At 36.3% G+C, this 14,347-nt stretch overlaps 2 protein-coding genes across 4 annotated transcripts in view; both read left to right on the top strand.

Annotated features, from left to right (window-relative positions):
* The window catches only part of LOC137196192 (cornifelin homolog B-like), a 31,949-nt gene extending 26,704 nt beyond the window's left edge, over window positions 1–5,245 (top strand). Inside the window, exons 1-5 of one of the 3 annotated variants that reach the window (XM_067609045.1) lie at window positions 490–618; window positions 2,095–2,209; window positions 2,745–2,845; window positions 4,477–4,631; window positions 4,750–5,245. In XM_067609045.1, the coding sequence (XP_067465146.1) occupies window positions 2,746–2,845; window positions 4,477–4,631; window positions 4,750–4,872 (378 nt within the window). In that variant the 5' untranslated portion in view covers window positions 490–618; window positions 2,095–2,209; window position 2,745 and the 3' untranslated portion in view covers window positions 4,873–5,245. Of the gene's footprint in view, window positions 1–489; window positions 725–2,094; window positions 2,210–2,744; window positions 2,846–4,476; window positions 4,632–4,749 lie in introns of those variants that run through there. The other 2 variants (XM_067609043.1, XM_067609044.1) reach the window with 2 other exon arrangements.
* A 1,012-nt stretch (window positions 5,246–6,257) lies between these two features.
* Window positions 6,258–9,831, top strand: nhp2 (NHP2 ribonucleoprotein homolog (yeast)). The gene is made up of 4 exons (XM_067609034.1): window positions 6,258–6,556; window positions 7,527–7,596; window positions 7,697–7,802; window positions 8,829–9,831. Exons 1-4 carry the CDS (start codon window positions 6,394–6,396, stop codon window positions 8,952–8,954), a joined length of 465 nt encoding a protein of 154 aa, XP_067465135.1. The 5' UTR covers window positions 6,258–6,393; the 3' UTR covers window positions 8,955–9,831.
* The last annotated feature ends 4,516 nt before the right edge of the window (window positions 9,832–14,347 follow it).

The raw sequence follows: 14,347 nt of genomic DNA, 5'->3' as shown, positions 1-14,347 counted from the left end.
AATGACTTTAAATTAGATGTGAAATCATTGAGAACAAAGAAAACTGTTTTCTCTGCATTGTAATATTGTAATAAGATGGCATGTTAACATGTTTGTTTGTTATATTGAAGGTATTTGTGTTCTTCTTCAGTCTCTCATTGCTCCCACATGTCTACGCTTATTATTAATCTGATTGTACGGTGGCTGTTTTAGGACATTTCACACTCAGTTTATCAGATTCAGATTAGATCAACTTTCACTGGACTAAAGTGGACGTTTTCTTTCTTTGCTTTTCTTTATTGAACTCTCGAGTTTAGACTAAACCCCTAATAGAAGATCTGTTGATGTCAAAAGACACACTGCAGATTGTGTTTTAAAATTGCACTGCGCTGCCGAATCTGCATAAACATCCTCAGCTGCACCTCCTCCAGGCTGTGAGAACAAATGGACAATAAAGACTAAATCAATCTGATGAGGATTTATACAGTCTGTCAATGTTTGACTTTAGCTGTTCCAGGTTCTTTATTCCAAAGGTCAGCACTGTGCTGGGATCATATTTCTTTACAGTCACTTCCAGTTAAAGTTGAATTCAGAGTTGAGACTGTTTGTGAAGCAACTGACATTTGAAATCTTCCTGCTGTGAGTTACATGTTTGTTCTTCCTACGTTTGGTTTCCTGGTTGAAGCTGCTGATTAATTTCACCTTCACTCATCAGCTTGATGAAAATTATTTTCAGCATCTAAAGGTAACGTAAGCAACAGGTTTCATCATGCTGTTTGTTATGCTGTTTAGTTGTGTTTAATGTTGAGCAGTAAAAGTAAACCATGTTTTAATAGATGTTCTGCAGTGAATTTATTGTTCATCAAACAGTAAAATGTGCTGCAGTTATATTAGGAACACTGTCACTAGCTAGCAAGTCAACAACAGCTCACCAACCTGACAGATACACATTTTATCAGCTTTCAACACGTCACTAACTGCACTTAAACACAGTCATGTGATTATGTTCTGACAGTTTGACATCAAATGAGCTCAAACGGTTTCAAACAGTCTTGAGTTTGTTTGTGTAAAACATTTTATTCATTGTCAGAGAAGTTTAGTGTCAGTATGAAGGGTCGCCCCATTCAGTCACATTTAAACTGGTGCATGTTTTAATAACCAGTATCATGCTGGTAGTGAGGGAGACTTTGTTTCACAGGTGGTATGGTTAGTGATTAACAGCTAATAAAAGTCATTAAATAATATTCTCTGGAATCTTTCTAAACTATATCACAGACAAACTGTTGAAAACATCTTTCCATTGATGATATTCAGTATTTTAACCAAGCTAAGAGCTGCAGCAATAGAAACTAAAGTTTATGTTGCTGCCAAACCTTCATTCAGTATTTTTATACTATATCAATATAAAATCAATGTCACATTATATAAGCTAGTTTTTCTCTGGAGTGTTTATTTAGTTCCTGTGTAGAGAATAAAGTTCATGATGATCAGTAGCTGATGTTAGTTTTCTCCATTTATTTTTGTGTGTGTGCATGTTAATTCATATCTAATTTCATATAGTAGATTGAAGGTATTTGACAGTTTCAGGACTGTTTAAAGTGTCAGTTTAATGTGTTTAGCTCACATTCAGTCTGACAGCTGTTGTTCATTGACTGTTTCTAAATAAGTTGTGCATCATCAGCACTCAGCTGTCATGTGTGATTCAAGCCAGCAGGTGTCACTGTTTATTCCTTTGGTTCATACTGACACAGATACGATGATAAATGCTGATGAATATTAGCGCCCTCTGTTGGTCAGAGTGACAAACTACAACACCATCCTGCACTGTTCAGGAATTTGTGAAATGATGTTCAGAAATCATTCAAAGGCTTTTGGCTCTTTGTACATCCATGAAGATGTTTGTGAATGTGTATTTGTAAATGATGATGATGTCTGAATAAAATGTGTAAATGTCAGTAGATTCAAAGCTAAGAACTATGTGAGCCTCTATGGCAAGCTGTTTTAACATTTAATGGAACCACACTCCTATCTGTAATCACATTTTAGAATAAGTGTCTGTGATGTTCAGTCTGTGTGACGTCACATCTCGCTCTCTCCTACAAAACCATAAAAAAGTAAAAACATCTGGTCAGACGGGTCGGGCGGGTTCATCAGAAACCTTTCGTCTCACTGAGAGACGTCCTCGTCCAATCAGAGCAGCTGAATCAGTTTCTCAGTCAGACAAACACAGGTAAGATTTGATCTTTCTCTGGTTTTTATCAGCTTTTATGTTTTTACGCCCTTATAGAAAGTAAAGATGAATGTAGATTCAGTTCAGATTCAACCTGAAGGTCAAACATGAGCTGAACAGCTTCACATGTTCTATGTTTCATATTATTATTTATTGTGTATTTGTTTTGCTCAGTGTGCTGTATGATTATAATTGGATTGTTGTGTAAAAGGTAACTGAAAATGTCCAGTGAGGTTTATATTTGTTTCTTTAAGTTATTGAGTTGAGACTAATGCACATGAGAAATAAATATAATGAAAATGTAATTAAAATATAGGAAATAATAATACAATAGAGTAAAATATAAAATAGATTTTTTAAAAAAGGACAAATAAAATCCATGAGGTTAAGAAACATGAATACAATTAACTAAGTGATTAAAGTGAATAAATGAGGTGTAAGTGCTGTTCTGGGGTCAGTTAATGATGCAGATGTACAGAGTATATTTGATGTGTGTGTTTGAGCCGCAGATACTTTGTGTGTTTCTGTGTGTCAGGATGAGCCGGCCGGTGTTGCGGCAGCCTCAGGCTCTGGTTTCCTCTGACGCAGCTGAGTGGGCCTCAGGGATCTGTGACTGCTGCCACGACATGAGAGACTGTACGCTGAGCAGTTTACTGTCAACAGGAAGACAGTCAGGGAGTCTTTTTACTGGAGCACAAAATATCAGGACACAAGTTACAGTTTGTTTCTGATTGGTTCCCTGAACAGTTCAACACTGAGTCCACATGATGAACTTTACCAATACACAGATATATTGTGTTTATGTAGTTTAGTGGTTGATAGTGTAGAAATGTGTATATTGTGTTTATGTAGTTTAATGGTTGATAGTGTATAAATGTGTATATTGTGTTTATGTAGTTTAATGGTTGATAGTGTATAAATGTGTATATTGTGTTTATGTAGTTTAATGGTTGATAGTGTATAAATGTGTATATTGTGTTTATGTGGTTTAATGGCTGATAGTGTATAAATGTGTATATAGTGTTTATATAGTTTAATGGTTGATAGTGTATAAATGTGTATATTGTGTTGATGTAGTTTAATGGTTGATAGTGTATAAATGTGTATATAGTGTTTATATAGTTTAATGGTTGATAGTGTAGAAATGTGTATATTGTGTTTATGTAGTTTAATGGTTGATAGTGTATAAATGTGTATATTGTGTTTATGTAGTTTAATGGTTGATAGTGTATAAATGTGTATATTGTGTTTATGTAGTTTAATGGTTGATAGTGTATAAATGTGTATATTGTGTTTATGTGGTTTAATGGCTGATAGTGTATAAATGTGTATATAGTGTTTATATAGTTTAATGGTTGATAGTGTATAAATGTGTATATTGTGTTGATGTAGTTTAATGGTTGATAGTGTATAAATGTGTATATAGTGTTTATATAGTTTAATGGTTGATAGTGTATAAATGTGTATATTGTGTTTATATAGTTTAATGGTTGATAGTGTATAAATGTGTATATTGTGTTTATGTAGTTTAATGGTTGATAGTGTATAAATGTGTATATAGTGTAAATACAGTCAGATGTGTAGCTCTCTATAGAACGTACTACAGTGTATCTACAGGAACGAGTCATAGAAATGCAGCAGGAAGCTTTCGTCTTGTGTTTTGGTTGAATATAGATGTATTTCAGTATGAATACATGTTAGTGTTTGAACATAAACTGAAGAGTTTGGAAGTGAGGATGTAAACATGTCAAATGTTTTGTTGCTTGTTTGTGTTTGAATGAGAAAAGTATTGAGGACATTTGAAGGCTGTAGTCACTGAACGCTTTCTGTGTGAAAACTATGCAAATGTGTCACAGTTTGATCCAGAATTGTTGCTGTTGAAGAGTTTGAACATGTGGACTCAGTATTGATCCCTGCAGGGAACCAATCAGAAACAAACTGTTAAAGACGAACATGTGAGATGGATTTCATAACTGAAAGTCTGAAAATAGAAAATGAAATTGAAGATTAAATGGAAAATGTTAAATGAAGTTCTGCTCGGCCTGAAGCTCGCAGATATTTCACTTCAGTAAAAATACTTGTTTCCATGATGTCAAATATATACACAAATACAAAAAGTAAATGTGCTCATTTTGCAGAATGGTCACTCTCTGACTTTAACTGACTTATAGTCTATTGTAGGTCAATAAAATGATCATAGGATGTTTTCTGTGTTGTTGTTTGTTGTGTGTTCTTCCTGATGTTGATGTTGATGTTGTTTGTTGCAGGCTGTTTTGCATTCTGGTGTTTTCCCTGCTTCGCCTGCAAAACCAGCAGAGAGTTGGGTGAGAGTCTCTGTCTCCCTATGCTGGACGTCTTTGGCTGCATCCCGCCCATCACCATGTCCATGAGGGTCTCCGTACGCCATCGCTACGGCATCCAGGTGAGGACACAAGTCTTCATATCTACTGTCAGAATGTGTGGAAACATGTTTATCTCTGTCTTTGTTGTTGTTGTTGTTGTTGTTGTTGATGATGAAATGGTCTGTGTGGTGTCTGCAGGGCAGCTTGTGTAACGACTGTGTGTGCTCCACCTTCTGCCTGTCCTGCGTCTGGTGTCAGATGTCCAGAGAGATGAAGAAGAGGAAGCTCCCCGCTGTGCTGGGTGACATCATCCATAGCTGATGACATCATCACTGTGACATCACTGCTCCCAAACAGACTCACGACTTAAAGGACCAGTGTTTAGGACTCAGGTTGCAAAAATTCTACACACTGCACCTTTAAAAGGCTGAACGTCAGATTCTTCTCTGTAACTAATCAATAATCAATACCAATAATCAGAAGTGAAGTGTGTTAATTAACAGGTTGTTTATCCTGAATGAGTAAACATGTTTACTGAATGTCTTTTATCATACATGTTGTAATTTCTCTGTTTTCTGTCATATTTATCAAATATTTGTTTTAATACTTTTTGATTTGACATCACTGCAGTTATTTTTTCTACACTAGTTACATATTTTAATTATCTTTATACACAATAAAATACTCACAAAAAACATCTTATTTACTCAGAATATTTTTAATGAAGAAAAAAAAAATGAAGAAACGAATAAAGTAGAGAAAAACAAGAAAAAGTGAGCAAAAGTTGTCATTGGTTTACATTTGTATATAATCTCATCTTAAAGTTCTGGAGCTCTCGGTTATATCACATGATCTTCCTCAGCACGTGGAGTTGCCCTGTTTATAAATGAAGATGTTCAAGTATCTGAATTTATCAACGTTTTCAAGGATTTCTCGTCTACGTTGGGTTAAAAGTCAAGGTTCAGAGTTCGTTCTTCACCTTGGAAACATGAATTCTGCTGCCAGGAACAAACTCTGAACTGAACACTGGAGACTTTTCGCCGGTTTTTGATTTAAGTGTGGACGAAATATGACATTAATACATCCAATCTTATCAAAGTTTAACCTTCATTTCCTGTTTTTGTCAAAGATATCAAAACTATATGGAGGTTGTCATTATTTTCATTGACAAAAACGCTGCTGAGACTCTTGAACGGATGCAGTGTTTTTTTATTGTAGTATATATTGTTGTTATTTATTTATTTAATTTTGCTCTCATATTATCTGTTTTATTCATTTTCATATCATTTTGTGGTTTGTATTTTCTATGTTGTAACGGACAATACACACAAAACATAACAATAAGAATATAAATCATGTATATGAGGGTATTAGAAATAAAATAAACAGAGTGATATAAAATCAGGAGATAAAGGGAGGAAACACTGCAGCCGGACTGCTACTTTACTTCCTGTTTATGCATCACAACTGTATTTTCACCTTGTTTAACATATTAACTGAATAGTTGTGTTGGTGTTTGTATTGTTTGTGTTTACTGTTGTTACAGTTTTGATGTTGCTCCCTCTCTCGGTAAAGAGATTTTAATCTCAGTGAGACTTTTACCTGCTTAAATAAGGATATTTAATGTATATATTTGTGTATCTTCTTATTATATATATTTAAGCTGTTTTTACCCTCCGGGCCGCCAGCGGCGCTGTTCAGTTTCCGGTCAGAAAACAAGGAGAAGAAGAAGAAGAAGAAACTCGAACACGTGCGGTATCTGTGCATGTTGTGACCGGGTAACGTGAATATTAGATCAGACAACAACTTACCGAGTATTGATTATTATAAGTTCGATCAGAAATGACGAAGACGAAGAAGGAGAAGGTGTCTGCTGACGGGGAGGAAGCAGCAGCCGCCGGCAGCGAGAAGTCTTACCAGGAGCTGATCGCCTTCATGAACCCCATCGCTCAGCCGCTGGCCTCCAAAAAACTCAGCAAGAAACTCTACAAATGCGTCAAAAAGGGTAAAATAATCCGTAAACACACAAAATCAAACGTTAGCTGCTAAACAGCGCCGATATGAGCCGGTTTACTTCAGTTTATTGTGTTTTTATGGAGAAAATGCCAAACTCGGTTAAAAAAAACAAAGTTAAACTCTCTTACATGTCAGCAGATGTTATGAGACTTCTAGGTAATTAATTGAGATCTTTTACTAATCTTAATGATAATGTAATTAATTCGGCTTATATCTTGTTATTGAGATGTCTGCTGTTTGGAAATATTTGGTAATTTTGTAGGAAATGTTGTCAGAAAACGTTTGAATGGATCAAGTTTGAGCCTCGTGCTGCCAGCTGATAGAAATATAGAAGAAATATCCTGAAATATGTTTCATTAGTTCGTTTTTAATACTTATAAAAACAAAAAGGATTGAGTCCAGTTTTGTTGCTGTGTGCAGTTTCATTCCATTTCTGATGTTTTTATGGCGAAAACACAAAACTCCCTTTTAAAAAACGGGAGATTTAAGACTTTCTTGCATATCCGCAGATGTTAAACACTCTGTAAGTCGAGACATGAGATGTTGTTAGAATCTATAGACTCTGCTGATTGATCCGGCGGATATTCTGTCAATGGAAATACACACAGTTTGGAGATTTTTGGCTGTTTTTGTGCCTTTTCATTGAGCCACAGTTTGGATGAATGGATGAGTTGATCAGCCTCGTGCTCGCAGCTGTAATGATCCTGCATCACGTTTAATGAGTCTTCAGCTTTATATATAAATATAAATGATTCCTGCTCACATTTAATTCAGTTTGCTCAGGTTTAAACACACTCTGATGTATCAGCAGATGTTACAGCGATCATAGAAATGTCAACAGAAATCATGCAACAGTCTTTATGTTTTATCGATCATAGTTAAAGCTTTAAAGATGAGAAGCTGTGATATTAGATTGATATTAGACTGAAGTCTGGATCTGTATGTTTTTGTCACTTCAGCCTCCAAAGTGAAGAACATCCGCAGAGGAGTGAAAGAAGTTCAGAAGTTCATCAACAAAGGAGAGAAAGGGTGAGTCGGCCATGTTTGAACTTCACTTTAAAGGACCGTTCTGTCACTTTATGACTGTATGTCACTGATGTAAACAACCGTGTGACGTGTGTCTCTGCAGTATCGTGGTGTTGGCCGGCGACACGCTGCCCATCGACGTTTACTGCCACCTGCCGGTCATGTGTGAGGACAGAAACCTGCCGTACGCCTACATCCCCTCTAAAGTGGTGAGTCTGAGACGCCGAGCAGGTCGACCGCAACACCTGAGACACCGCTGACATCTCACCTGTCATCAATACAATAAATAAAAGCTGGGAAACGGTTTCTATAAAGTGTTGAAGCAGAAGCACGACGTCTTATCCTGGAAATAACAACATGGCCGACTGAGTTCAGCTGCTCAGAAATACCGTCAGTTTGCACATGAAGTGAACATCAAATGTTCTCAGGATGTATTTATGAAACAAAGAGTTTCACGCAGTAGAAATAGTTTGAGTTGTTTGTTTGCATGTCTGCAGGTTTTCACCACAGAGTTAATATGTGTGTATGAATGAATGAATGGAGGAGAATGTCACTGCTTCAAAGATATAAGAACCATGTTCGCTAATATTAATATTAACAGAATTGTCACTTCTGTTTGTCTGATATTTGTTTGCTTTTTGGCAAATTGTCACCATGAAAAGTCACGTTGAATGAACTGTTAGCACGTTTGTTAGCATGTCTATTAGCACACCTGTTAGCATGTCTGTTAGCACGTCTGTTAGCATGTCTGTTAGCACGTCTGATAGCACACCTGTTAGCACGTCTGTTAGCACACCTGTTAGCACGTCTGTTAGCACGTCTGTTAGGACGTCTGATAGCACACCTGATAGCACACCTGTTAGCACGTCTGATAGCACACCTGTTAGCACACCTGTTAGCACGTCTGGTAGCGTGTCTGTTAGCACACCTGTTAGCATGTCTGTTAGCACGTCTGTTAGCTCGTCCGTTAGCGCTGCTGTACAGACAGACATCATGACATCACTGTTGATCCTCTAGAAACCTAAAACATGAAGTTTGTCAGGAAGGTCTGAACATGTTTCTGAGTTTCTGATTAAGATCAATTGGACGTTAATTCTCGACGGACTGATCTGGTGTCGTCTTTACACGTGACGGCTGCTGATCTGTTTACATGTTACATGTCCAACCTCTCAGCCAATCAGAGGCTTCCCTGAGCTCAGGGTCACATTATGAACCTTTTTCATGTCTCTGTTCAGGATCTGGGTTCGTCTGCCGGCTCCAAGAGGCCGACCTGCGTGATCCTGATCAAACCTCACGAGGACTACCAGGAGGCCTACGACGAGTGTGTGGAGGAGGTGTCCAGCCTGCCCAAACCCCTGTGAGGCCTCAGCCAATCACAGAGCAGCTCTGTTAAACATCACAAAGGAACAGTCCGGCGTTTTTTCCCTCAGAGCTCAACCCTGAACTGTCCTGAGTTTGTTTAGTCGGATCAAATATTCTGATGGTGTTTCAGTAAAAGTGTGAAAGTGAATTAACACAGTTTGGTCTGTGAGGCGCCGCCGGACCAGCCAATCAGAGAAGAGAACAGAGTTTCTCTTCACTTTAAACTGAAACCTACTGACATGAGGCGGGAAAACGCTGGAAATGTGGAGAAAAATAAAGTTTAAAATGAGATGAAACTTTCTTTTACAGGTCTGTAAATCCAAATGATTTATCTGGAAGTTTCCTGGAAAGAATCGTTTATTTTAGTGCTGATTGAAGGAAAAATACAATCAATTATTATTATTATTATTATGACGATTAGTGAACATGCAGAGAGACACAGTTCAACGTTTATGAAGATTAAAATTTCCAGTAAAAAAATTATGATAAATATTTGCTTCAGTTTAAATAAAGTGAACAACTAATCAAACTAAATAAAACAGTTTAACTTTAATTAGTTCTGATTTTTTTTCAATTTCCTCCAAGAAACTTTCAGGAAATGATCAATAAATAACAGACGTGTAAAATAAAGTGTTTTCTAAATATTTTCCTGCTTTCATCTGTAAAATGACACCAAACCATTAATCGATCATGTTTGTGTTTTTTTTGTTCTTGAAGGGTTTTTGGTGTTTCTGCTGTTTTAAATGTCTTTTTTTTATTATAGATATAAAAGCAGCTGAGTATCAGCTAGTTTCTTATAAATATTTGTTATAATTTGTTGAAAATGAGAACTTTTGTGATTCAGATTCTTTTTTAATTAAAAGAAATGTGACTCAACTTTTGTCTGATGTGTTTTTTTTTTTTCAGCTGTGAAACAAAATCTGCATAAAACAAGATCTCAAGATGTCTCAGCTCACAAATATAAAAGCTTTTCTTTATCTTTATAAAACATTGTAGATCAAAACTGAAGACATCAGAACTATGAAATGACACAAAGAATCATGTAGTAAAAACTATAATCATCATTATGATCATTTCGTTTGAATCCCAAAAAGAGCAGAAACATAAATATATATCCAAAAACAGGAAATACAAAAATACTTTACCTGCTTTGCTGGTGATGTGGTGTATTTTCATTAAAAGTCATTGGTGTGCATAAAGGCAATATTAAGCTATGCAGATTGATTTTATAAGTTTATAAGCGATAAGGGCTAGTGTGATACAATTTGTATTGGTGTAGTTATAATCTCATGAACCATATTTAATCACACTGTACGTATAGAGGCACGGTAGAAGAATCATAATCATACACTGGAGAAATTTGAGTGTGTTTGTATTACATGTCACTTTGCTTGGGTCTGCTAAAGTCTTCACCTTTCAAACATACTCTCTGGAGGAGATCAAGAAATAAGGGTGTAAAATGACTAGAATAACTTATAAAAAATAAAAAAGGCCAGAAGACAACTTGGCAATAATGGTGTAAAATGATTCCCAATACTTATAAAAAAATTGGATATAATCAGGTAGAATTGAATATGCCAGTACATATCCTCAAACAGCTCAAAACCTGTTTTGAAGAGTTTTGACCAACAACGAGTGACGGAGATAAAAGTAACATAATAATTGGTCAAAAATTAGGGAGGGTGGATGATAAGGTGTGACCTAAGCCGACCCAAGGGTATAAAAACAATGCCCCAAAGAAAAAACCTTTGGAGCGATTTGGTTCTTTGTAAAAGTGTTACTTGCTCTCCTTTCTTGCCGGCAGTAAAGAACACTTTGCTGCTTGGACCTCTGACTCCCTTTTTATTTACAAGAGAGAGTTTTTTGCTCTGGTACCTTTTTCTGCAACAATTTGATACAAAAGTGACTCTGTTCATAACTACATGATTCTATGTGTTATATTTTACTTTTGATGTCGTCAGTTTTGTTCTACAATGTAGAAAATAAGCCACTAAAATTAAAGAAAAAGCCCTGAATAATAAAGTGAGTCCAGACTTGTGACTGTATAGTTTCATCTTTTAATTAGATTCTATGAATAAAGTCATAACCTGCAAAGTAACTGCAGCTGTTAAAGAAATGAGGAGTAAAAGTATAAAGTGACATAAAAACAGAAATACTTAACTTAAAATTATACTTCAGTAAATGTGAAGTCAGTTTATGATTCAGTTTCTGTTCTCAGACTTTATTATTTTTTATTGTTATTAAAGGCTTTTATCATATTTCATTTCTTTCTCTTTCTATTTCTTTTACTCTTTTATCCCCAGAACTTTATTCAGTAAGTAGATAAAACACATTCAGAACAGGAGTGAAGTGAAGGGATTATAATCACAGCCAACAAATAAGACTTATATTTTTAAAAATAATTATTTAGAAATAAATTTGTAATAAAACTAATAAAAAATGATAGTAACTGATAGAATAATTCAGATAAACTCTGCTCAGACGTTCCTCTGCGCTGCAGTGAGATGCTGCAGCCACACGGGGGCAGCAGCGCGTAACAGAGACATTATTACTATTACTATTACACTACAAGCTGAACTTTGACCTCTGACCACACAGAGCAGATATGAACACACGAACACAGAGCTGCAGCTTTATGGGAACACTGCTAACGAACTTATTAATCATCTTCAGTTACAGTAATTAAAGCTCTACGTTTGTAACTGATATCTAAACTGTATCTCAAGAAGCTTCAATGAAGGTTAAATGAATAAAATACATAAAATCAATGTGATGGCAGAGATTGATCCTTCACTCAGGAGATTAAAATGTATATCAGAGTAAAGCTTTATCTGTCTTATTGTTGATTCCTGAAACTCTGAAATAACAAACACTTAAACATCAGAAGATACAGTAACTGATTAATAACTTGTGCAGCGTTACTGGTTATTGATGGATTAAATCTAATAAATCACTGGTCCCACAATGACTGTGAGGGGTTCATATGATGATTAAAGGCATAAGAGAGAAAATAAAGATCTCTAATATATCAAAATTTGGTTAATTCTTTCATATTTTCTCTTTGCTATTGTGAAATACAGGATATTTTCATATTTTCATTTCTGCAAGCCTTTAAAAATCTTTCAAATGACTCGATCTGAGAGGGAAAATCACTCATCGTGAGGCTTCACACATACAGCAGATAGTGATTTAATTTAAGGGTCACAGACTCAGAAGGTTCAGAAACACAAATTAACTTCAACTGGACTGTTTGACAGATGAAGCTACTCAGTTTATTTGAATTTAAGGTGCTTATTTTTCTTCCTTAATGGCAAAGAAAATAAAGCTCTTAATAAAACCTTTAACTGAGAAATAAAAGGTTTGAGGGTTGCCAAGATAGATGAAATGAACGTCTCCCCCTCCTTCAGTCCCTTAACCAGTGATTCTGTGACATAAAAAAGGTCACAGAAATGGCTCTGAAGAGGTTCTAGGTGGTTTCAAGGGTCCAAAACTGGTTATAAGGGATCTTTTAGGGAGTTCCAGTAGTTCCTGGGGAGGGTCCAGCACTGGTTCTTGGTGTTAACTTGAAGGGTACCTTTAAGGTATTCCTGCAGTATTTAAGGGGGTGTTGGGCTTTTTTAATGAATACCAGAACTTGTTAAAGAGCTGGAATAGTGGAAAACAATAAAACTGATCTTTGGGATGATCAGGATGATGGTAAAATGACTCATTTCTATCTCCTCACCATTTTAAGCTGTTTTAAATGTTGAAATTCACAACTTCTGTAGTCACAGTTTGCATCGCAGCCAGATGACGTGCAAAGCAGGACGCTGGAAGTGTTGCTGGTTGTTTAGCAGATAAATAGTCTTTACAGCCTTCCAGCAACGGCTGAAATTCATTTTTGTAGACAAACTCAGCCGCAGGATTTTCTACTGTTTCATCTTCCATCTGTGAATGAAGTTTTAAAACATGTTTTCTTTCTGTTACAGAGCTAAAGGAATATAATATATCTGTGCTAAAGCTAAGCTAGTGACCTCTGGCTACTTGTTGAGGTCTCAACTGTGCAACAGCAGGTTCTTCCCTTCATTGAGGATCAAGTAAATATCTTCAGAAACAGCCTGCTGGAGGACAGATGGGGAATCTGGGCTGTAAGGAAAGATGGATTTAGAGAAATCTAACTGTTGGTTAATAAAATGTCATAGATATGTTTAAAACAGAGTTGGTACTTATAAAAATTAGTCAAAAAGACCATGATACTGGATGTTTAAAGATGATTTAAGAGCTCCTCAACAAGGTTTAAAGGTCAGGTCTTTAAGGCATCCAAGGAGTCCAGTGGGTGGTCATAAGACTCAGAGGTTCTTGTGTGTCTTCAGGGGTCTTTAAAGGGGTATGAGGATTATTTAAGGTCATTCCAGATATGTTTAAGTAGAACTGTAGCACTCAAGTCTGATCTGAAGATGGTTTTTTGTTATCTCGGCTGGTCTAAGGATTCTTTGAGGCGGATCCAGGTATGTTTAAGGGTTGCAGTGTTACTGAATTATTGGTTTGAGGGGTCACTGAGGGGGTTTGGGGTTCCTTTAAAGAGTTCTTGGGGATTTCAGGATCCTTAGAGATGTAAAAAAAAGCCATTAAATGGGTTTCAAGTTTAGTTGAGTGTTCCTTTAAGGGTTCCTAGAAAATCTAAGGACATTGGGGTCTCTATGGGGTCTTTGACTCTTAAAGAGGATTCAAAGATCATTGAGGTGATGTCAGGGTCCTTAAATTGCCCTTTGCGGGGTCTTTGAGGAGTCCTTGAGGTGGTCTGGGGGTTTCAGCAGTTCTTAAGGAGGTAATGAGGAGTCCTTTAGAGATCTCAGAGCTTCTGGAGGGTTTCCAGGATTAAGAACTCCTTAGCAGGGGTTAGAAGTCCTTAAAGTAGTCTCAGGTACTCTTTTTAAAAACTTAAAGATTCCCTCCAGACATGTCGGAAGACACACAAAAATATTCTTCTTAGAACAATCGTGTCTGTCTGATATGTTTTTTTACCCAGAAAAGTATGATAAAATACTTAAAATTACATCTACTCATTCTTCCTCATTAAGAATGAGGAGAATCTATAAATATGTACATTTATGTAATTTCTAAAGTTTTCTGGTTGGACACCAGATGTCTACTCCTTCACTGTAAAGTTCATTCTCAGTGTTTGTTCACTGGAGGCTTCAGGTTTCCACATCACACTTGTATAAGTTGAATATTGGACCAGAATTGGCTTCCAAACTAGTTGTGATGCAAGAAATCCTGCTCGTAGGCCGACCCCTTAAAATCTGACTTTCAGTGAGCTCGGAGACTTTTCAGCAGATAAATGAAAACAAACTCTGCACATAAATCATTCTGCACTGAGAAGCTCAAACATTCAACTGACAGAACAAGAAAA

This window comes from Thunnus thynnus, chromosome 13, assembly GCF_963924715.1.
Source record: "Thunnus thynnus chromosome 13, fThuThy2.1, whole genome shotgun sequence".
Classification (NCBI taxonomy): domain Eukaryota; kingdom Metazoa; phylum Chordata; class Actinopteri; order Scombriformes; family Scombridae; genus Thunnus; species Thunnus thynnus.
The sequence above is the reverse complement of the archived record's forward strand: the minus strand, read 5'-3'. Positions and strand labels throughout refer to the sequence as shown.